We start from the raw sequence: 25,407 nt of genomic DNA, 5'->3' as shown, positions 1-25,407 counted from the left end.
CTTTGCAGATGTTTATGCCAGCACTTTTTTAAAAAAAAAAATAACATTGGGGTGTGGTTTAAATCTTCATGTCCAAACATTCACAGAATTTTGTTGGTATTATTATCAATCAATGCATGTAATAGCAGCTACATGTTCTACATCTTTAACTGTGAAATTCATACATACTGATGCAAGAGAGCACTATTCACTGACTTATCCTCTTATATGTCAGATTTTGCAAAATGCAGTATTTTTGAAGCTGTTAGGATCATGTGTTTCTCTTGAGAGATTAGGTATCTGACTTTTAGTTGGTCTGAAAAATTGAAGTGGTTAAGTATTCTGAATATAATGTGCAATGAAGAAAGAAATAGTAATCATATTATGACTGTTTTGCCTAGGTTAGGATCTTAGTTGGTAGTCAGATAATAGCTGTAATTCTTTTTTTCCAATGGAATATCATCCATCTACAAGAAAACAGAAATTAGCAAAATTAATGTGCAGTGTGTGTATGATGGATTAAAGAGAGACCAAAATGGAATGGAGTGTTTTAAAAGATCTGACTAAACAAACTATGAAGCCTCTTATTTATCTGACTTCTTTCTTTTGTTTTTTTTTCTTGTGATATTCCAGTTGGGTGGTTGCATATTAATACCTTTGCTGTCTACTCCGTATTGACCTTTTGGTGCTTTTATTCTTTTATTTGGGGAGGGGAAAAGTTAAACAGAAAAATCTCTGCTTTAAGTCATCTTTAAGGAGTTATTTGTCCTCTTCTTGTTCACAGGCTGAAGGCACATTATGCATCATATGAACCTGTGCTGAAGCAGCTGACTGAAAAATACCAGACTACATTGAGACAGAAAATGTTAACTACTTTGGAGAGAGACAGAGCACTTGAGCAGGTAAAACTATGTTGAACACCGCTTGCAAATATGTAAGGAATGCTTTTGGTTTTTACTTTGGTAAATACACAGGATATTTCTGTTAAAGCAACTCACTTATGTGATAGTTTGAAGCAGAATGTTTTGATGAGTTTCATGACATTTGGTAAAATGCTAGTATTGAAAGTAGGTGAAGCTTAGTGCCACAAAATAATAGATCTGTCTGTACTTGCTCAGTGCTGCTCTACGTGAGTCAGCAGTGTGCAAGACCCTGTTATACTTTCAGTGTCGACAACTTAAGGAAACCTGTGACATTCCCAGAGATTTGCATGCTTCCATCTATGCCTTCCAGAAATGTCTTATTTTAACTTTCTTTGTTACTATTGATTATTTTACTTTTTCCTAAATATATTCAGGAGTGACCTACTAGTTGAGGAAAAAAACCATTAAGATAATCAGAAACAGTTTTTCTGTCTTGTGAGTGGAGTAACACAGTAGTATTTTACTAACACAGTAGTATTTTACTCCTAAGGTATTCTACCCCTTTAGCAGGAAACACTGTAAGCACAGATAGGTTGGATGAAAAACAGAAAAATATTTTGTGTGTGTGTTTAACCAGTAGGTTGTTGGTTCAAAAAACAGAAGGAAAAAAGAAAGAAAACCCCTCCCTAAATACATTGCATTTCAGCAGTAGCATCAATTATACGTGGATAACATGAAAGGGGCGCTGACCATGCTTGCATGCTTTTCTAGTAGTCCTCATCTCTCTCATTTTGTCCTTTCCTCTGCCTCCAATTTTTCTCAGGTTACCTGAGGGCTTCCTTTTAAAAGGCTGATGAATATATGTTTGAAATTTCAAGAAGTAAATGAAAATGTCCTGTACAAAAAGAAAGGTTACTGTCCATATACAGTTATGCTGATTCAGGAATACAAAGCATTGAACAGTTCCAATGCTATGAAATTTCAGGAACATATGTAAGACCTATCCAGTTATGAACTGTATGCTTTCTGGAGTGATGACTTTTTTTAGTAACATATAGCACAGTATTTTGTGGCATGACAAAGATGCATGGCATATTGTGCCATTAAATTAAAGATCAGTGTAGAGATAGTGGCTAAAAGTCGATGGTGTAGTAAAAGCCTTAGTATTCTATATGTCTGCATTGTTTTAATAAAACTGTAAAAGTATTTTGGAAGATTCTGGATGGCTTTTATTTTATCGCATAGTTCCACTGGGCCTTTCCAAAATCTGTTAGGAGTAATGTTATAACTTAGAGACAATAATCAGAAAAGTTAAAAAAAAAAAAAAAAAAAGAAAAAAGACAAAATTTATTACTTAAATATGCAGGCATAAATGCTGTGTTGTGAACAGACAGTTCAAAAGCAATTTTTTCATATTGCCTCTTCTTATTCTCTCCTCTTTTTAAAATTAGGTTACAGGTTTGCAAGCCACGCTAGAAAATTTAGAGTCTGGATGTGCTAATCAGATTCCCGTGACAAAAGGTAAAATATTCCCATCACCAAGCTCAGACTGGTTATGGGTTTTTTGTTGGTATGATGCATTTCAGAATCTAGTGTAACAGTAAATCAAAAACTCTTGCACTATGAACAATTTATCAGCTGTGCTGGTGACAGAGCAGCAATTTTATCATTTGAATATTTATTCCAAAAATGTGTCTGCTAAGGACTGTGAGACTGCTGATGGCAAAATGCAATAACTATGGAATGACTGTCCTAGAAATCTATTTTTTTTGTATGCTGCTGTTACTTTATCCACTAATACTTTTTTTTTTTTTTTTTAATGACAGTGTCCTTTTTCAGCTCACTCTTAAGAAGGTATATAGGAGTGGTCTGGAAACATTTTGAAAATACTGGTGTTATGAAGTCCAGCCTCTTATTTTAGCATGTCTCATTTTTACAGGAGGTTGCTAAAGTTATATAATCCCTGCTGGAATAATATCTTTATCTGTATGGTACTACACTACTTCCCTGGTGTTTTAAATAAATGCATAATTATTAAATTATTTTTCTAACGGCATCAGGAAAACACCTAGCAGTTTCCTAAGTAAACGAAGCCCATGCTATCACATTCTTTGTGAGCATCACTCCCACTAATAACTTTGAACCTATTTTCCAATTGCTGCTACATTTGACAGTGAGAAGTCTCAAAGAAATCTGGTTTCTAAAAGACTCCTGAAAATAGATCAGATGATGAAAAAAGAAACAATGAGATCAACCCTCTTTGACAACAGAGTATTCACAATCAGAAGGGGATGTTGCACCTGCCTTAGTCATGAGCAGAACTGCAATCAGAGATTGCAGTTCATTTGACATTACAGAACCCCAAATTTCTCAGCCCAGGTATCAAATATTATACAACTTCCAGGTGAAGCATTTGTTGCAATTAGGACATTTTTATATATGTTTCTTTTGTGTTGTTTTTCCAGTGTGTTAAAGGCCTAAACTTCCTTTTTCACTGGTGATATACCCCAGGTCAAAAGCTACAGTTACCCCAGCCTTTGACAATCAAGCTTCACTAGTTCCCATGTTCATGGAGGTACTTCCATTGTATAAAATTCCTGTTGAAAAGACAAGGCTGAGAAGAATAGTAGCCACATAAACTTCTTTGGTTTCTTTTTGGATTTGTAGTTTAGTGAAGACACTGGCAGGTATTTCCTTGACTGTTAAGATGGCTTATTTACTATTAATGCAGACATTTCATCTTATATCCAGATCTTTGCTACTGCCTGCCTACTATGAGCATAGAACATTCGGTTTGATGTTTCCTTCAAATTCTCTCTAATGTATGTAGAAGCAGTTGGCCTCCTAAATTGTTGTGAATTGCTGTGAGCATTGGCTTGAGACCTAATTATCTGAAAGATGCCCCTCATCCTAGTTCAGGTCTTGGTTTCCATGGAGCAGTTGGAGGCTTATATAGTTCAGGAGTCCCTTGGAGCATACCTTACTCATTTTCTGAAATACCGCTTAGTTTAGCACATAGCTGCTTTCATTTCTGGGAGAACCTGAAAGTGTTCTGTAATCTTACCCAGTAAAACTATGATTTTACTTTGTGTACAAGAAAATAGCTGCTAAACTAATAACTTCTGTAAATACAGACTTCAGATGTGTTAACATAGCGGAATGCTGAAGTACTGGCAGCAAGCCTCTTCAGTGTTCACAGTATCTTTCTGGTTTTGGATTCTGATGCCTTTCTTTGTATGTGTTTCACAGCAAGGCATGTTTCAGGCCCTCTAAATACCCTTCTGTGGCTGTATGTACTCGTTACTTTCTGCTGTAGTCTCTAAATCTTGTTACAACTAAAAGCGTAAGCCTCTGCCCCACTGAAGAGCAGGGTGCTTGTTTTCATCCCAATTCAGATAGGGAGGTAGAGAATAGGCTTTTTATTTTATATTAGTTTAGGGTGTATAGCATTCAAGTTTTCATTATACTCTGGTTTGAGGATCATCTGGTGTGGGTTCTTCCCCCACGCTAGTGTTTTACAGTATAGATGCCCCATCTGTCTCTTTCATATTGCATGTACTTTCATTTGTTGTTTGAGCAATTCTAAAACCCACTTGCTGGCTGTTCACAGTACTTGTTTATTCTCCAGAAATCTTGAGAGCATTTTATAGTACCAAAAAGTGACAAGTAGGGGAGCACTTTACAAATAATAATATGTAAAAAAAATAATCATGTAGTCTCCAACACAAATTATTAAGCTCATCAGCCACCTATGTGCTTGTGCAAGCCTTAATTTGCCTCATACCTTGTGTATCATAAATTAAACTGTATTTCAGCTCCTTTATTTCCAGTGCTTTGTCATCTTATACGATGTAACTTTTATTGTCCCTGTAGGTCATACTCGTGTCTCAGTGGGTGACACTGTCTCTTATTCAGATACTTCTGCTGCCTCTTGAAAGGTGGTCATGTTCTGTTGCTTCTTGAATTCTTATTCCTGAGACAGTATAAATGCAGCCTTGAGAAGCAAGCAGTGCATAGATATTGAAGAAATGTTGGCTACGCTTTTCTCAACAAATATTTAAGATCTTAGTTTGGAAGGAGCCACTGCTGTTGGACTTGCAAATTTCTGCTGTAAGGAGACCTACAGCTGTGTTTTTTCAGTTGCTGTCTCTTCAGGGCTGACTTTTATACAGTAGTACATTGGTACATTTTAGTTAGAAGATAATGAACATTCTGACTGGCAAGTTATCATTTGCCAAGGCAAGGAACGAGAATGGCTCTGCCCAGCAGCAGAAGCTTGCCTGTTACTGCTTCCTGATGCTGCTTCTGTCCCACAACTAGACTTGATTGCAGTGTGTCACTGGAATGCTGGCTTTGGCTAGAGGGCACTGATAGTGGCTTTTTATTAGTTTTGGATTTGCTGAATTGTTCAAGGTTTTGAATGGCAATGACGTCCTGCACATCCAGTGCAGGGTGGATTTGTTTTCTGTTTGGGTTTTTTTCTTTGCGTGTGTCAGTGCACAGTGAAGAACAGAAGGAAGCTGCGTAGGATTCACAATGAGTTTGCATTGTAAATTTGTATGTGTCAGCTAGGTAGAGAAAAAATGCCTGATGCATTTCAAACAATTGAAGAGGATAGCATCCACAATACAGAGCATGTAATTTATTTACTAGAGATTTTTTGCTGTCCTGCTGCCTGACTGCTGTTTAGCTTTGCAGACAGTACACTCTACACAAATCCTTCAAGAGGAAGTTTTCTTTAGGTGTCTTAGGAAATAAAAAAAATCTAATTCTTTTTATGTACTTGCTTAGCTTGTTTGAAGTTGATACGAAGGGCATTTCATAGTTGGAGAGAAACTAGTTAAGTTAGGATTAGGACTCTGTCATCTTGTAGACTGCTTCTCTGTCCCTGCTGTGCTCACTAGGAAGCAAGCTCTGACAGAAAAGTTGTATTTTGAGTTTAGATTAGTTTTAAAAAGAATTGGGGGGGTTGTGTAAGAAGATTTGCATTAAAACCTGGTTTTGTTTTTGTTTTGAATGTGGCCCTCCCTGAGGTGGTAGCAAGATCATACACACAGAGGTATCTAATTACCAAATAACTGATTTTTTATTTTTTTTTTAATTTAGGTTTGTATAGCGTAGTTAGGTGTATATTAACAGAGTGCTTGCACCTTACTTATGGATCAAGACACAGTGTTAAGTGGTGCTCTGAAGAGAGACCACTTTTGCCTGAAGGAATTAAGCAAAGTTGATTGTAGCTTGCTTATAAACCTAAGTGAACAGTGCTATAACAGCTGGTTCTAAAAACATGTTATAAAGCTGCTACTTGCTCAGTACATTTCTTGGTTTTTTTTTCTAAAAACAACAGCTGCTTATTTATTACCCAATTATATTCAAAAGTTGAACTCGATGAGTTTCTTTACTCATGGTTGAACTAACTCATTGCTAAGACTGTTAACTGTGCTTTTCCTTTCCTTGATGTGATGTAATTGCTGTTAGAAGGTCATGCAAAAAGAAATGTAAAATGCACCAGTTAAAGTACTTAAACCTGGTTGTCCCCATTCCATCTACAATACAATCAGAAAAGAAAATCTGTAAACACAAGCTGTTGACATCCTAGTGCAATTGCAACAGTTAACAGTTCTTTAGAATTTGTTCTTTCTTTTTTTAATGGTTACTGACTTTTTAAGCCCTTCAGCTGTCATAACTCTGGTTTATAAGTATGTGTATTTCAAAAGCACCAACAAATCTAATACTCCATGAGCAACATGCTAGTGGGAGGCAGTTAGTGAGTAGAAAGTGTTTGACATATAAACCAATTTTGCCGTATGCCGATCCTCAGAGAAGGTTGTTATTGAGGATATCTGTGACAGTAGCTTTAACTTTCAAAGTAGTGAGAATAAAGACATTTTGTTAGACCAGGCACAGTTCTTTTTTTCAGTTAGTTTTACTCAGGTTGGGTAGAAAAGCAGGTTTTGTTTGCTTGATGTGCTTTTTTTGCTGTGAGTGAAGTGGGTGGTTTTTTCCCTTTTAAGTCAGAATGCTTGCATTTTCTTGTCAAGGTCTTAAAACTATTTTGCAAGAGCATCTGTAAATGTGTAATATGAAGTACATCTGTTTGAGTCTGGATGTTAGCTGTATAATGTGCTTTTTCGATTCTGAGGGGTTTTTTTCAAAGAACTGGAGGAATGTAAGCTTCCAAATTCTGTTGGAATTCAGTATTCCGTTTTTTTCTCCTGTAGACCCATGTAAATCCTACAGACCATTGTAACAAGTGTCCTGGTTTCAGCTGGGATAGAGTTAATTTTCTTCTTAGTAGCTGGTGCAGTGCTGTCTTTTGGTTTTGGTGTGAGAACAATGTTGATAGCACATTGATGGTTTTTGGTTGTTGCTGGGTAATGTTTGTGCCGGGTAATGTTTGTACTAAGTCAAGGACTCTTCAGTTTCTCAGGCCCTGCTAGCAAGAGGGCTGGAGGGGCACAAGAAATTGGGAGGGGACACGGCCAGGACAGCTGACCTGAACTGGCCAAAGGAACCTTCCATACCATGTGACATCATGCTGCATATATATATAAGTCGGAGGATAAAGAAAGGAGGGGATGTTTGGTGTTATGGCGTTTGTCTTCCCAAGTCACTGTTACACGTGATGGAGCCTGGCTTTCCTGGAGATGGCTGAACACTTGCCCATGGAAAGCAGTGAACAAATGCTTTGTTTTGCTTTGCTTGCGTGTCTTTTGCTTTGCCTATTAAACTGTCTTTATCTCAACCTATGAGTTTTTTCACTTTTACTTTACCAGTCCTCTCCTCAATCCTGACTGTGTGGGGAGTGAGCAAGCAGCTGCATGATGCTTAGTTGCTGGCTGGGGTTAAACCATGACAAGAAGATACAGGGATCACGAGAGACTGTCAGAGAATAGCATCTTTTTTGCCACGTCATGGCAGTTGCATTGTACAATAGTCCACGTGTGCTATGCTGTTCCTCATATTCCTTGCAGCCTATTTTGATGATTTACAGCTGTGCTACCTGCTTAGGATTTCCGAGTTACCTATTCATAAGTAATTCCTTGTTTGAAAGGTGGGTTAGGAGAAAGTGCAGGGAAGCAAAAGGGAATGCAGGCTGTAAATCAGAATAATGCATTGGTGGTAATACTGGATAGGATGCAGTAAGCTGATGTTTCTTCTGGCTCTGAGAGAAACTAAGAACCGCATCCATTTTACTGTGACTTTCCTGTACTGCAGATTCAAAATCATTGCTGCGTTTTTGGAGCAAAATCTAGAGTACTGTTAGGTAGGCTGAAATATATCACAGCAAAATGATTTGTGGAGCAGAGTTATACATAGGCTTCTAATACTTTATATGGATGGCATGGTAACCTGAATATCATTTTATTTAAAGTGGTGTTTCTTTTAGAATTTTTCATGCATAATTAATATTAAGTAAAGAGCTGTCTTCCAGAAGAGTAAGTAAAAAATGTGTTCGGGTGATATTTTTGTTGGTTTTATTTTATAGCAAACCACGAATGTCAAAGGAAGAAAGAATTAGGTCCCACCCAGAAAGCTCTTCAGGAGGCCAGGCAGCAAAAAAACCTTGGTGCTAAAAGCTCTTCATATGATCCAGTCAAGGGTGCTGAGAAGATAGGCAAGAGATACCCAAAGGTAAGCAGCATTCTTTCCAGTTGCTCAGCTTCTAATTCAAAGTATGCTTTTAAACTTTTACAAAGTTATGGGAAAGTTACTTCTCCAACATGACTGAAAAGTCATACTTAGTAAAATTAATTAGGACAGGTAGGTAACAAGATTTTTATTTTTTAATGAGTTTTTACTGCAATTAGTTTTTCAGGGAATAATAGGAACTCTGATTAGTTGAAGGTAGCAAGCTGCTTTTCAAGAGTCTGATGTAATCACCCTGCAGAGAAAGAGCACCAGCTATAAGTGCTTGTTGCTCTGCTATGATTCACTTGTAACTGGAGAAATCCTGACCTATTCCGTAGTGTGTGCAAACTTTGAGTATTTCAGCCTGTATGTTTCAGCTAGGTCTAAAAGGTATAACATCTGGGAGACTGAGGACAAAAAACAGTCAATGAAGGTTTCAAACTTGAGTATACCAAAATATGCGTTGCTGTTCTAGTGTGGAAGTTGTGCAACATCAAAACCAATTCCTGATTGTTTGGGTTTTTTTGGTTGTTTTTTTTTTATTATTATTATTTTTATTTAAAGGAATATATTTTCTTTATTCTACTTGGTTTATGTATTGAGGTTGCACTTTGGGGCTATATAACTATGCTTTTTATTTTTCCAAATCAAGGTAAAAATTCTACACTGGCCTGTTTTTGTTAGAGAACCACAGTTAGTTTAAACTGTTTTTTGAGAAGAAAAAAAAGCTTTAGATTATGTTGATGTAGTCAGAATCAGTTTCAGTCTTTCCTTTCCCTGTCTCCATAAGAATATGCCTGTCGTGATTTTTTTGTATATTTCTATCTGTTTTTGCAAGGGCATTTCTTCTGTCTGACACTGGCAATCCACTTCTCTTCTGAAAAACATACAATTTTATTTCTGTTTTCATCCCTTCTCATTCTCCTGAACCTCCAAATAATAGTAAGGAAATAAAATAAATATATTCTGTTGCTTTCTGAAACACTTCTCACGACATATTGGAAATAATTCTCTGTACTGTCTCCCCACCTATTAGTATCTGAGTATTACTGAGGCTCTGACCCATCAGTCCATCTCCACTTTCCCTGTTTTTCATTCAGTAGTTACAAACTTCCATCTTAGACTGTTTTCATTTTGACTTGTGAACAGAAAAGTATTTCTTGGCTTATGAAATCTTATTTTTTTTGTTCCTGTTTCTACTGAAGTCATCTTGATTTTTACAGTGAACTTCAGTAGAGTTATGCTTCCCCCCCAGAATATATAAACTCTACGCAGGTAGTATGCTTGTCTGGCTTGCTCTTGTTCTTTGAAATTCATGAGCACTGTTAGTTGACTGGTTCTGGCAAGCATCTGTGTTTCTGCAGATCTTATGTTTCCCAAATGAGTCCTACCAGAGGCCCTGATGTCTTTATTTAATCAACAGATTAGAAAACTGGAGTACCTCCAGAAGTAAGACATCAGAAAATATGGGTATATTTGAATGTGTTAGATATTACCATGGCTAAGCAATAACTTAAAACTTAGGTGTGAGACTAACATCTTTTCCAACAATGGAACAATACCTTTTTTCTCTTCACATTTCCTGGGTCCTAACCAAAGAAACTACCTGAGATACCACATGTGATTTGTCTTATTTCTTAGGTGTTAGAAATAAACGTCAGAGGGTATGATGAGTCTGTAGTGGGCAAAGGGTTGAATTAAAATTGTATTTAAAACAAAGATTCCCAAAGAACTGTGTCCTGTAGTGCACATTTATTGGACTATACTTCTAAGTTTTGTTAAAATCATGCATTCTTACTCAACAGTTTAGTTCTCTGAGTATTTGTTCCAGTCAAACAGATTAGGTATAAATGAGTGTCTTGCCTTCTTTAGATAATTTTATGTGATACTTGGAATCAAACTTGTGTGGTTCCTCATCTCCTTTGACCTATATCAAAAGATCTTTTAAATTCTGCTGTGTCTTATGTGACTTATATTCTTTCTTACAATGATTCAACATGGCAATGTCTTTATTGAAAAGTGTAGTGCCATAAATAATCTTGTTCTTATTTACAATAATGGAAAAAACCCACACTTAAAGTGGTTTTGTTTTGGAGAGGGGGTAAAATTGATTTAAACATACTCAGATTAAGATTACATTTAATTTAGTTTCTCTTTATACCACAAAGAAGTAAGAGTCAGCACATAAATTGGTCGGTTCCATGGAGTTCAAGTGAGGAATATACGGAAGTAATAAATGCAATTAAACCCCCTGTATTCAAACAGTGTATTTAGGACAAAATAGAGAAAAAGAAAACAGAAAATATGGGAAATCTAGGTCAAATTCATTGTCAAATATTGTTTAGCTCTTTTCTGTAAATCTAAGTGAACATTTAAAGCTTACAAAAGTTCAGAGTGAACAGTTTATCTAATTTTAAAATTTAGCCAATTGGTTGTATCACATGCAGTAAAAAGCAAATATATTGTCATAAAATTGTATCCTTGAGACAAAATTATAAATGTTTGTATTAACTGTACTATTACATAGGAGTGATGAAAATGATTTAAAAACTCTTCTCTGTTTTATGCCTAAATAGTGATCTAACAAATGTCTGTGCTTACTTTTAAGTAGATGCAAATATGACTCATAGCTGAGCTAGAACATTTACTTCAAGGACAGACATATATTGTATTATTACAATAGCCTGTAAAAGCTGACACGTAATTTAAAACCTAGGGTCCTTTTGATGTAAAGCTTATCACTGAAACAGTGAAAAGGCAACTGGAATTTTTTGGAGAGAATGTATTCTCCTGATTTTAAAATCTTGTTACAAGACTCAGTTAAATTATACAGTAACAGGCAATTAGGCTAAACAGTTTACATATCTAGCCCTTAATAAGCCAATATCAATAGCATAAATATTCTTAGATTAAGAATGTGCATAAAATACTGCTTTAAACTTTTAAATTAGTTAAAATGCACTCACAGGTCATTAAAATTGTAGAGAACCTTTGATAATGTGATTTTCTTTCTCCTGTTGAAATATACATTTCCTATTTTGATGTTTCTCTCAGGTTCCTCACAGAGTATGTTCTATGATTGCTTTTGTTGGTTATTAGCAGGGTGATTGCAGCTTCTTTATGTTCTATAAATTCTATTTCCACATAAAATGTATTAAATGCAATTTCATTTTTGAAGTTTTATGTGGTGTAAAACTTTATCAAAAGGTGTGTTGGACATTTCTGGAGTGGAGGCATCTGTTTTTGTGGAATTGATATTACAGCCAATGGTATAGTAAAAAAAAAAAAGTAAAATGCAATTATCGTATAAACACAGCTTTTGTAATTGATAAGACTTTGGATGGAAATATCACATGCATACATGTATAAAAAAGTTTCTCCTTCGTTCTATAGAATAAAGTGTAAAAAATTTAGAACAACAGTTCCTGTGCTCTCAAACAGAAGGGAAGCTAAAACCAAATGATTACTTCATCAGATCATTAAGCTTCAATATAAATTAGCACAGGTATATCAGGACAGAATTGGAAAGATCAGTTTTCAAAATACTTAGGAAAAGTCGTAAATAAGCGATCATTTTGTGTTTGTAATGTTGCTAAGACAGCACTGATTTGATATTCAGTAGAGAGAAGGTGACTGACAGATAATACTGGGAATACTTATTTCTACAGTCCTTCACTGGATAGTAAAACTCCAGACGGCTAAGAAAATTAATACCAGTTGCAAAGATACAAGACTGCAGTCTAGAGAATGGAAAAGAAAATACAAAGCCTGTATTTTAAATGAGATAAAAAGTAAAAGCTAAGATATTATAGACTAGACGGTAAAACTTAAACTCCAAATGAGATTTGGAATGAATAAATGAAATTTGACTGAACATCTGGAAGAAACCAGGATAAGAAGTAATCTTGCAAATCCTTTTTCATGGAAAAAGCATTTCAATCCAGTTTAAACAGCACCCATAACCGGATAAGAGCTCTCATGGATAGCAGAGAAGCAGTAAGTGTTGTAACTTTATCTTAAGATATAAGAGCTCTTAAGTTTTTAATAAGGGTTTGGATACTGTCTCACAGATTGTTCCTATTAGCAGCTGTGGAAATCTGGCCTGACAGAACCTTTCTTAAATTAATGGAAAACAGATTGGAAACATGCAGTTACAGTGAATAGGCTTTTGCTGGGATATGTTGTCATTAATGATCTGGAAAATGAAACAGAAAATATGCTGACTAAACTTGCAGACCAAGTGAACTGGGCTTGGTGGGGGTAGAACAGCAGGTATGACTGAGGGCAAGAGGGCAGTTCAGAACTTGACCTATTGGAGAATTGATCAAAGAAATAACATGCAATGTCAGAAAAGGTACAAAACTCTACCTTTGAAAAAAAAAAATCACATATACAAATACAGAACAAGATGGTAAGAAAGACTTGGTCAAATAGATTTATTTAGATTAAGCTCTAGGTTTTGTTGTATAAAATAAGCTTAGCGTGAGTCAACAATGACATAACATTGCTGAATAGCTGAACATCATACAGCAGTGTAAATCAGGAGTATTTTATGGAGGATGTGGAATATTCCTTTTGCTTTCTTCAGTTGGCATATAACTGGCTGCAGTTGTGTTCAGTTTGATCACAGTTCTTCAGCAGTCAAGTGGAGCATCTACAATAGAGTAATGAGAATGATTAAAAGTCTATGAAACGTAGCTGTCAAGGAAAGGTGAAAAGTGAAATTGCATAGTCTACATAAAAGAACACTAAGAGGAGACAGGATACATTCTTAAAATCAGAAAGAATTCTGTTAAAAAAAACCCACAAAACAAGAAAAAACCAACCCAAGCAACCACAACATAACCTGTTAGAATTAATAAAGTAGAAATCCAATAAGTATATGTTTCAGATTACATATGAAACAATTTACGGTAGTAAACATAGCAAAGCACTGGAATAGATTGCCTAGGGAATTTGTCTAACTGGAATAGTACAGACAGGTTTTTCTAAGGAATAATATAGGTGCAGGGTTCCCTTGGGAAAGGGGTTGTACTGATTAATCAGCAGAGGATTTATTTAGCTATCTACTTTCAGTTGGGCTCCCCAGCTCAAGAGGGAACTACTGGAGCAGGACCAGCAGAGGCTAAGGAGATGATGAGCGAGTGGGGCATCTCCCTGGTGAGGAAAGGCTGAGGGAGCCGGGCCTGTTCAGCCTGGAGAAGAGAAGGCTGAGAGGGATCTTATCAGTGTACACAAATCCCTTAAGGGCAGTGGCAGGAGGATGGGGACAGGCTCTTTTCAGCGGTGCCCAGCGGCAGGACAAGGGGCAACGGGCACAAACTGCATCACAAGAAGTTCCATCTGAACGTGAGGAAGCACTTCTTTACCCTGAGGGTGACAGAGCGCTGGGACAGGCTGCCCAGAGAGGCTGTGGGGTCTCTGGAGACGTTCAAAACCTGCCTGGACATGGTCCTGTGCAAACTGCTGTAGGTGAACCTGCTTTAGCAGGAGGTTGGACTGGATGGTCAGGTTTGGAAGGGACCTCTGGAGATCATTCTGTGATTCTCTGATTTTCCCCCAAAAATTGTACTTAAGGGAAGAAGCTTTCTGCCTTGCCCTAAAATAGCAGGCCACTTTTAACTTTCTGTTGAAGAGCAATATTAGAATAAGTTTTTTATAATTCCCGTTAGACTTGATGGCTGGGGAAAGTGGAAAGACTCACATTAGCGCCTGCAGATGGGAAAGCATTCAGAAGGTGTGCCAGACAGCAAATGTGTATTTGTGAACTGATGAGTATGACTGTCTCCAGGACAAGTATAGTGTGTGCAGCTTCTTGTCCAGTGGGACTGTCATCAGGCATGCAGTGGGAGCTGGCTTTACTGTGGTGATCATGGATATTGTGCAATAAAGAATATGTATCTTTGGAATATGATGCCTCTTTACATCTACTTACGGAATTAATGTTCTGTGAGTCAAATGTTAGGAGTATGATCCGAGATTAACTGCATGTAAACTAAAGTGTTCTTTAGTTGACTGATGGAATTTCATTTAAAAGGATTGCATATTTTGTTAGGCAGCACTTTATTTTTTTAAAAACTCCTTCTATAGACTTGAAAATGGTAAAGAAAAAAAACTTCAGAGGAAATCCATGCTTTTGTTTTAATTTGTGTATGTTATCCTGTATGTAATAGATGATGTAATGATGCCTTCAGTTTTAGGATTTGCCAAAACATGTTTTTTAAATATTACAGACTTACATGGAGAGAATAAGATGTTTGAGAATGTGAGCTACTATAAAGCTGTATAGAAAAAAAAATCATGTCTGCAAGAAAAATTTATAAGAGGCAACATAGATATAATTTTCCATCCATCACTGTGGCTTTGTTAAATCAAGGCACCCTAAAGACATGAATTTCTAGAAATAGATTAATATTTGAAGCCACTAGTGCTTGTAAATTTACCTTGCAGAGTATCCAAAGGGTTTCTTTGAGTCATTACATGCTGCTAAGAATAAGAAAATAACAGACCCCCAAGACTGAAAACAAATACGGAAGAATGTAGGAAAGTAAGATGCCTTTGATCCTAAGTCTAATTGTAGCTATGCTTTGCATATTCGTATATATCTTTCTGTAGCTGACTGTAAATTGTGACAGATTTTCAAATAATGGCCTGTCTTCTGTGAGACTGTGAATCTTGCTCTTGCTATAATCATTTGCAAAAACTGCCAATAATGAAATTGCTGGTTTTTTTTTTTCTATATGCAAATGCTTTGTTTTCCTGGAATAGTGACCTATTGAAATTATATTTAATTTAAGAAAAAAAATCTTTGAATGTTGCTGAGAAAATGTAAAAAATGTATATATACATGTAAAAATTATAGACTTTAAAATGTTTGTTTTTGTTTATATCTGTTGCCATTGCTGTCTTCCTGAGGACAGGCAGCCCTGTCAAATGGGGAGAGCTGGGAATTTATTGTGTGTAAGGGTTCCCTTTATCCCACAGGAGTCCCTGTAATGCTTTCTTTCATTCACTTTGGGCTTTATGATAGGATTTGAGTTCGCATGATTGAAGACTAAACCTGACAACACAACAAGAGCCTCCCTACAAAGGTGGAGGAATGATGCTTTGCTTGTACGACTATCAGTACTGTCAGCATTGTTTGGCATTTGAGACCAATATTGAGTAATTACATTAACTCTGACTAATGCTTTTGTTTTCCCTTTAATTAAATTGTCAAGACCTTAAAATTTCTCCTGGATATTATTTGAGAATTTTGGAGGGGTCAAGGAGGAGAATGGTTTATTTGTGCTTGTTCCTTCACCAACAAATGTAGGATGATTGCAACACATTTTTTGAAATGGGCTGGGTGGAATGCCACCAAATAGAGTTCTGCCAGTACAACTTCTCTCTCTAAATGCGCAATTGCAATGCTGTTTTGAATGTTTAACTTTTGCCAAGGTCTCTGTTCTTCTAAAGGAAAGAGAAATCACCAAGTATGATTAGAATGCACTGCCCAAGACATGCAGCAGTGCACCCTTGGCTGGGTACCTTGGTTACGATGTTATTGATGCAAACTTAATTACACTTGAAAAATGTCAGTTGTTTTTAGAAGGGATTTTGTGTGTATGTGTGTGAGAGGAAAAATTTCAATTCCACAGAAGTCTATTTCTGATTATAATTCTTTTGTTTTTTAAGGCCTGTTTTGTAATAAAAAGTTTAAATGCAAGAGGTGGGCAGAGTTATGTAATATTTTGGAACCCTATATACATAGTTTTATTTTCCAATACAACAAAACAATGATCTGCTGAGTATTTTGGGGTATTGCTAAAAAAAAAATAAATATGTGTTAATTAGTTAATTGTAATTGATATACAATTGCAAATCAGAATGTTCAGAATGATAAATGTATTTGAACTGGGGGAATAATCAATGCTATATTTTTAAAGAAATATTCTTCTGGAAGTAGCATTTGCAATACAAAATCCAGCAGTTAACTTACACTGGTGTTCAGGGATGTGGTTAGAAGGAAGGGCAGTATGCACACCGCTGCGTGATGTACTTACACATAAAAAAGGAGATTAAATGTGGCCAAAGTTAACAATACTAATTGTTTTTTTCTTTTTCATGTAGTTCAGCTTAAATTATTCATGCATAAAGCTAGATTCCTTTCAAATTACTGCAATGTGATTGAAATATGAAATAAGCACTAAGACCCTTAAAATCTGGAAGGAAGGGCTCAGGTGCTCACTAACTGTGGTATTTATATTTTAAATTAACTATCCTATACCAAGTTATGGATTTTGCTCTTTCAATCTTTTTTTCCAATATTTAAACAAAACCTTTGCATATGTAAACATCTCTTTAAGGAAAATGAAATTCAACATTAGCATTTAGTTTTCATGGTAACGAATCTCTCTAACATACCATACCTACTGTGGCAGGAACATGCATTGCACATCATGTTCAGGGTGGCTTGTCTTGTGTATTCAAACAGTACTTCTGGGAGTAGAAAGTAAAGTCTTAATTGTTTTTGTTTCAATACAATGAAATGAAATAAAATGCTAAGACTGTATTCCAAACAGTTTATGAATTAATAATCAGACAGTTTCCTCCAGAAATTTTAATTATTTTTCATTGGAGTGTCACATACTAGAAGATGGGTCACAGTCCTTTTCATAATAGGATTTCCGGTTCAAATCTAGGCCTGACAGGTTTGATCATGATTAAAACTGGTTGTATAATCATAGATTTGTTGAGCTTGTCTTCACTTACATGCAATAACCACATTGAAACCTCTGTCAGCAGGGAGACTGAGGTCTGAGAAAGTACTGAAAATGTATAATTTCTTCAGTTTTCAGAAGAAACATGGCTGGGACAGAGGGAAGCTATTGTTGGTCTTTCTGTGTTGTCTGAGATGGTTTGAGGTTGCTGCCCTCCACCCCCATTCATACTTTCTTTGCCCTTAGCACCAGCTCATTTTATAGAAATGACTGACAGTTGTCAAATGGCAGCGCCTTCTCTCCTGTCAGGTAAGGGGTTTGCTTTCCTGAGGAAGAGTACCTTGGTAAAAAATTTCTGCTGGAAGCTAACCTGTAATGATGTATATGATTTTTATGCCAGTGGAACAGAAACAATTTCAGAGTGATGTTTAGACAATAAGGGAGGATTGAATCTGCTGCTGCTAAATGCAACCACTTGTGTAAAGCACAACTGCTAAACAGCATACACTCTACAACAGACAATAATTTTGTGGACATTTTAAGGATGTTTTCATATTATATTTCAAAAGAATTTGGTTTTATATAAGTGAAGTCTTATATCCTACTGTGGAGTTTGGCCATGAGTTCTCAGAGCTTTGTCTTTGGTGGAAAAAGCACTAGCACTCAAGTGGTTTCACATCTGATCTAAAATAATGCTTTTTTTTCCCTGTTTCAGTCCTTTCTTCTCCTTAACAGCTAACCTTCTCCTTTCTACTTCTACTCTTTTTGTAAACATCCTAAATTCTTTCAACTAAGGTGCTGAATTAAAAAGTTGTTTACACAAGTCTGAAAGCCTGGTGTAGGATTCTGTTACTCAGAACACAGGCCAAAATGTGCTTAAGTGAGAAAATTACCATGTTCTCAGTGGATGGTTTCAGTTTACATTTCTCTTGTATACTTTGCAACTTTTTTCTATTTTTCTGTATTTGTTTACAAGTTTTTATCAGCTTGTGTATATATTATTCAGATAAAGTGCTATATATTGTAAATCATCCAAAGCAGATCAGCTGATCAGACATCTAATTTACCACACACCTCAAGCTGCTTTTGTTTTTGCAGGAATGCTTCACTCACGGTAAAAAGCAAACCTACCCAATGTTTCTGTAATATCTGTAAAGAAACCGTAATCTCGAAGCAATATAGCAACAACCGAGATTGTTTGCTGTGATTTAAATCTGTCAGGAGCAATTTCCACAAATTTATATAGGTTAAAAAGTAAAAGAACAAACAAGAAATAAATCACTATACGTTGTGTTTTTAGAAATTCAGTTGTGTGCACCAGTGGTATTTGTTAATGTGAGAATTCTTTGTGTATACTGTATTTCTGCACTTCTAATGTATATTGATTATTTTTTAAACTTTGTTTAGAATACCTCACTCCTGGTGAATTTAGGAACAACGCATATAGCTGTGACGTCTCTGTCAGCTGTTTATACATCTTTTTTCATACCCATACCTAAGAAAATGGCCACAAAAGGTTGTTTGTAATGCTAAAGAAGTTCACAAGCTGCCTTCTTCACACCTCGTGTAAAAATTGCTGCCGTGGTGTATGTTAATGTAGCAGTTAGGGAGAATACCCTAATTATGTGTTTCAGCATAGATCACAGGAGTTGAAGATTCTGTCCTTGCTTTTGCATGATTACAAATAAGAACAATAGTAGTGCAAATAGAGATGAAATAGGAGATATATTTACTTTTGAAGATCATCCTTTGGGGAAAAAAGTTCTCAATTTTTGATATACAGTCAGTTGTTAAGTGATTGTTTTAGTCCAAACATAATAGTAATTTGAAAGAGATTTCTCTTGAGTTCCAGACTATAAGATTTTGGCAACGTTTTCTTTTGCCGCTCCTGCTCTGTTGCTGGCTAAACTTCCCTTCTTCTGATCTTGTGTCTCCAGCTTCTTTTCTGTTTTGCAAACTACTAGTTCATGGCCAGTTTTTGCCTGCCACCAAAACTTTGAACAACCAGTGTATGCAGACTTGCTTTGATCTCTAAATTCAACCAGGCTAAAATAGTTTTGGAAATACCAATGAAGAGATGCTGGAAAGGGCTTTGTTGGCATTTGTGTTTATTTGTATAGTTTTGTTTTATTTTAATGGAAGACAGCCTATTATATACTAATTAATTGTTCTAGAAACTGTGTAAACATAAAAAGAATGAGAGGGGAAGGCTGACAATTTTTGGAACAACTTTAAGGTTAATAGGGTTTGTCCTGTGTTGTATTCCACGACTCCTGTAACCTTTCTAAAAACACAACCAAACAAGCTAATATACTCGCCTATATTCTTAACCTTGGTGCCGAGTTAACTGATTGCTGGTCCACGAATGGTAGCAAGGAGCTCTTGGCAATCTCTGTGTAGTTTTATTTCCATTTTTGTCAGGATACACACAGAGTAAGCTTCTAGCCACCATCTGGTAATCTGTATGAGTAGACAGCCTCAGTGGCAGCGAAACAGGCTGTGTGTGCCAAAGCTGTGGTGAGGAGCTTAGGCGGAATATGCCAACATCTGTTCAGGAGACTATTCTTATTCAGCTATATCAGCTAGTCTGTGATGCTTCAGATTGTCTTTAAACTTTATAACTTTTGAAACAATCCTTTTCTATTTCTTTGGAATAGAATGTTTTCTTAAAGAATTTGAGTGTCAGGAAAGCTTATAAATTGGAGATTTGGAGCTATAAATATTGTTCCTAATATTACAAATCCCATTTTTATTACTTTTAAAAAATCTTTTTACTAATTGAATTCATTCATCCTGAATTTCATGTTAGAAATAAGTTACTGTAAGAAAAGTAATGAGAGGAAACCAGCAGGGTAGCCTTTTCGTTTCTCTTCCCAGCCAAATATATTTGAATATCATTTTAGTATGTCATTGGATTGTTCTGGTCAGTATATTAATGACACAGCTGAGACCTGATTGTATTAGTGCTGTCTTTTTGGCGAGTCTGCATCAACTCTGATTTGACTTTTATTTTTAGCTACACAAGTACGTGCTTGTGTTTGACAAATGAGAGGTTGATCTATTTGTAGTTTATATCGCCTTAATATACTTTAACTGCACACCCAACACACGTAAGCCATTTAGTAATGTATTTTAAGGTTTTCAGTTTTCCTTCTTAAAATGGCGTCTATACATTTAGCAGCAGTTAGTATCTAAAGCTCTGCAGATGTGCTTGGGTTCCCTGTTGTAGAAGTCAGTGAGAGTAAATGCCTAAACGCTTTTGAGAATTTAAGGTTTATATGCTGACATTGAGTTGATACTGTTGTCTAAGAAATTTTGTAAGGATGCTAAGGAGACTTAAATAGCCAGCTCTGTTTAAAGTCAGCTATTGTTATATAATGTACTGCAAATGTTTGGTGATCTAGTATGTTAATAACCAGTTAAAGAGATCTAACAGCTTGTTGCCACTGACAGGGTTCCAATTTTCTGCCCTTATTATCTTTTTCACCCTCAATAAGTCTGCAGACAACACCAAGTTGTGGGGAGGGATGTTCTGCTTGAGGGCAGGAAGGCTCTGCAGAGGGATCTGGCCGGGCTGGACCCATGGGCTGAGGCCAGCTGTAGGAGGTTCAATAAGTAAAAGTGTCGGGTCCTGCACTTGGGTACCAACAACCCCATGGAACATTATAGGCTTGGGTAAGAGCGACTGGAAGCTGCCTGGTGGAAAAGGACCTGGGGGTGCTGGTTGACGGCCAGCTGAATGAGCCAGCCGTGTGCCCAGGTGGCCGAGGCGGCCAACAGCATCTGGCTTGTATCTGAAATAGTGTGGCCAGCAGAACCAGGGAAGCAATTGTCCCCCTGCACTCGGCACTGGTGAAGCCATACCTTGAATGCTGTGTTAAATATTGTCCCTCACTTCAAGAGGGAAGTAGAGGTGCTGGAGCAGGTCCAGAGAAGGGCAATGAAGCAGGTGAAGGGTCTGGAGCACAAGTCTTATGAGGATCAGCTGATGGAACTGGGGGTGTTTAGCCTGGAGAAATGGAGGCTTGGGAGGATCTTATTGCTCTCTGCAGCTGCCTGACGGGAGGTTGTAGGCAGGTGGGGGTCAGTCTCTTCTCCCAAAGAACCAGCGACGCGACAAGAGGAAACAGCCTGAAGTTGTGCCAGGGGTGGTTTAGATTGGGTATTAGGAAATATTTCTTCACTGAAAGGATGTTGAAGCACTGGACCAGGCTGCCCAGAGAGGTGGTGGAATCACCATCCCCGGAGGCATTTAAAAAACATGTAGCTGTGGTGCTTAGTGCCATAGTTTAGAGATGGACTTGGCAGTGCTGGGTTAACAGTTGGACTTGATGATTGCAAAGGTCTTTTCCAACCTAAATGATTCTATGATTCTTTCATTCTTTGCAGAGAATTCATGGTTTTGGTGGTGGTTGTTTTCTGCCAGCTTAGTTAAATGAACAGGATCACCATGGGATCAAGGCAGTGCTGTTTAGTGCAAGGGAAGGTGAAGATGCATTAGCATGTGTGAGGGTACAGAATCATCTCTATGGCTGCTAGCTGTTAGATTGGTATATTATATGAAATCTGATTTTTGTTTCCTATTCACTGTATAGTAGGTGGCAGTTTCAGGGGGGAATTTCAAGCTTTTGATGATTCTTACAGAATCCTAACAGCCTTTCTGCATCTGAGACAGAATTCTGCTGAAGGTGTTGAGGAATGTATAAGTTAATTGAACCAATGGTGAGAGTTTGTCTAGTTGTAAGGAGGACTTCATACCTGTGTGTCTCATCTGCAATTTTCTTCTGAATGTTACATATTTAATGAGTTCTCTCTGGTCCTGTTCAGGTAATACGGTAAGGTGTCTCTTGTTTTGGTTTTTTTGGGGTTTTTTTGTTTGAGAAAGCTGAAATTCTGAAGTTTTACTGCTGTGTGAATCATTGTATTTTACCTTTCTATTGAAGTGTGCATGTAAGCTACAAATATGGAAACCATATATATCAGTGCAAAACCCATATTGGTTATATTTAGATTTTCTGTTCAGTGTTTCTTCTATAGATACTTGAAATACTGCTCTCTGCTGTTACTTTCAAAGCTGATTGTTGTTGTTGTTTCTTCCCACCACTCCCTGCCCTGAGGAATATCCAGGTAATTCTGTGCTGTTTTATCCCCCCGTCCTTCGTGCAGTAATATAACTTAAAATTTTTAAGCCTTAAAAACAAAAATCTGAAGTTTTTCGTTTGTTTTTTTTTTTTTTTAAGTTTGTGATGATAGCAAGTTATCATCTGCTTTGACCTTTACATTCTCTTTAGATTTTGAGTTAGAAAAGGAAATTTTTTGAGAATGTGCTCATGAGTTTGGTATAAGCTGCTTCCAAAAAGTGTGATTAAGGCAGTATTAAGGTTACAGGCACACATGAATAGTGTTTTTATTAGCAGTAAAACCTTGGATGAAAAAGATCTCAGATAGCTTCATTTAGATGTGGAAATGTGGAGTTACAATCCTGCTTCTTAAACATGTACTCTGATTTAATTATGCTCTTGCAGCATGTTTTTCATTCCTCTTTTCAAGAAAATGCGGTCATATGCTGTAGGAGGCTTTTCCCGTAGTTGTTATTACTTGTGGACTAGACATCAATGACAATACTAAAACACTTCAGGAATCAAGTTGAAGCTTCACTTCACTAGCAAGAAGGAAAAGAGAGTGCTATGACCTAACTCAACAGATGAGGCATCGAAAAACTTGGATTTCTTGGTAAGGCCCCCTCAGTGCAGCAAAGTGTCTGACTTCCCGTGGGAAACCTGGCACCAATGAAAAGACTGGAAGTATTTTAGACTTGCAAGTGTTTCTGGGTGATATCTTGATAATTGAATGTAGAGTAAGTGTTTGTTAAGGTGGTTAGGTGGTAGGTGTTAAGATGTTTCTTAATTTTAAGATGTGTTTTCTTTAAACGTTTCTGTTCTGAATAAATAAGATGCTTTTTTGAGAAGCTGTTTGTCTGAAAATGATCCCGAGAGAACAGAATCAGAGGATGCAGTAGTCTTTTTATTGAAATTCATCACCTGTATATTTTTAACATAAGTTTTTTTCAACTTCAGAAAAAGGATAAGTATGTGTTTAATTGTGGCAATGATATAAATTGAGAGAGGAATGTTGTTTGGTATGTTTTAGTGAGCATTACTTTATGTGGTTGAACTGCAGTCCTGAATGTGTTCATTGTTTTCCTCCATAGCACAAAAAAAAAAGATCTCTGTAATAGCTACAAAATTGCCAGCATGATTCCAGTAAATTTCTGAGTCTGATCTGGAGGCAGAATATTACAGAATTTTTCATCAGTTAGGGGCTGGAAGTTGCAGACTTTATTAGGATTTCCTTCAGGGCAAATACAAAGGGGGTCCAGAGGTACAGTTTATGGCTGAAACATTACAGGCCTTTTATCTGATGTGCAGCAATGGCTGTGTTCACATAGAAAAGATCTTTTAAAACATATTAAAAGCCTTTAGTAACTGTAGATCCTTTGAGTAAAAATTGTTGGGGTTTTTCCGGTTTTACTGTGTGAAAGCTCTTGCCAAATATTGCCTTCAGTGCCTGCAGATTGAAGGCAGAAGCACCACAGAAAGTAAAACTATCTAAGGTGTTGGTGTGACAGCTGAGGGTAGAAATGAAAGATAAAAAAATGCGAGGAAGACAAGGCAGCTGTATGGGTAAGGTGACTGGATCTTTGGGAAGTATGAAAAAAGGCAATTTGCAGTGTAATGCAGAAATTAACATAAGTTTGGGAAGCATAGAGAACGGGTGACTGTGAATCTTGTGTTGCAGATGACAAGCGAACTGTAACGATTCTGCTTGCTTGAAGACCATGTGGAAGTTTGTAAACCTGCATTCCAGATCAGAAATGAGAAACTGAAGACCTGCCAGCAGAAATAGATTTTATACCGAGATCCAAAAGGTGTTTTCCAGAAATACTATTCTTCTGAAATTACTCCTGTGCTTATTTAATTTTTGGTGTAAGAACACTTCAAAATACATCCTACCTGGAGTAGGACTTAAAATGGGAAAGGTGGCCGTGCAGGTGTGTCGCTTTCTGCATAACTGGAATTACAATGGTCTATATAGTTTTCCACATACCACATGAGTACCTGGGAATGGAAGCTAGTAATAGAGTGGAAGGTTGGTAAGAACACAGCAGATGGCTGTGAACTGCAAGTAAACAAAGAATGAGGCAATAATAAAGATTATAGATGGTAAAAAAAAAAAAAAATGAGATAGAAGATTGTTATGATTTAGAATTTCAGAGGAGAAAAGTAAAACAAAAAAGCTGTAGTTAAATTTGTGTGTTGTGAAATCAACAGGGAGTGAGAGGACTTCTGATACAGGTGGAATAATGGCAAAGGAAATCTTTTTTTGCCTACTCCCATCCTCTTGGGCTTACTGTAAAAAATGAATGTGTTAAGGTGGCTTGCTGTCCTAAAGCTTTTACTAAAGTCATAAAGATGCTAAGAAGATGAGGTAGAAGATGGACATTTACTAAAACAAGTTAATTAATACAAGTGTGAGTGAAATTCAATTTAGAGTTTATTAATTACATTTTTGTATGGGTTACTGCTGTGGATAAGGAAGTCGTACCTGTTCAGACATATTCAAAGGGCAGTTAGATGTAATTTTATGACCTGTGAATCAGGGCTCAAGGGAAAGTTTGAACCTCTAGATTCTCAAGAATTGGGAAAGTTAGAAGAAAAAGCCTTTGCTAGAGAAGTAGGTGGAGGAAACAAAGGCAACAGCTTATGATGTAAGGTATTGTCAAAGTAACAAATTGAGAGGGCAATTTCTTAAGAGGCTGAGGGATGCCCTGTTTGCACAATTTATTTTTCTCCAAAATAATTTTGGATACTACTAGATTCTCAATGCTTTTCAGCAGAATTCCTTAATTTGTCAACTTGGCCTGTTTTTTTCGACTAGTGTCTCACTACCCTTACATCCAGACTGTCTTTTAGTTTTTCTAAAACTTTGTTTTATTCAGGGTTTATCTCTAATCACAGAGATGTCTTGTGAATTAGAACAGGCTAGTGCAACCTGTGATCAGATAAATTTTTAATTTTCCTGTGTAGTGTTGGGTTTTACCTCTCTTTCCACTATAGATCTCCAGTATTGTCTATTTAAGCATTAGGCTCAAAAGCGTGGTCAGTGAATTCCTGTGGGGTTTCACCTCCTTGAATCTCATAATTGGCTGTACCATTACTCTTTGAGCCCAC

The 25,407-nt window shown here is 36.7% G+C and overlaps 1 protein-coding gene across 1 annotated transcript in view; it reads left to right on the top strand.

Annotated features, from left to right (window-relative positions):
- Positions 1 to 25,407, top strand: part of SPAG16 (sperm associated antigen 16) — a 412,472-nt gene that overhangs the window by 22,666 nt on the left and 364,399 nt on the right. The window contains exons 7-9 of the mRNA XM_055718613.1: positions 764 to 881; positions 2,294 to 2,363; positions 8,332 to 8,477. Coding sequence (XP_055574588.1) covers positions 764 to 881; positions 2,294 to 2,363; positions 8,332 to 8,477 — 334 coding nt within the window. The remainder of the gene's footprint in view (positions 1 to 763; positions 882 to 2,293; positions 2,364 to 8,331; positions 8,478 to 25,407) is intronic.

Source organism: Falco cherrug, chromosome 8 (genome assembly GCF_023634085.1).
Source record: "Falco cherrug isolate bFalChe1 chromosome 8, bFalChe1.pri, whole genome shotgun sequence".
NCBI lineage: Eukaryota > Metazoa > Chordata > Aves > Falconiformes > Falconidae > Falco > Falco cherrug.
Note: the sequence above shows the minus strand (reverse complement) of the source record. Positions and strands in the feature narration are given on the sequence as shown.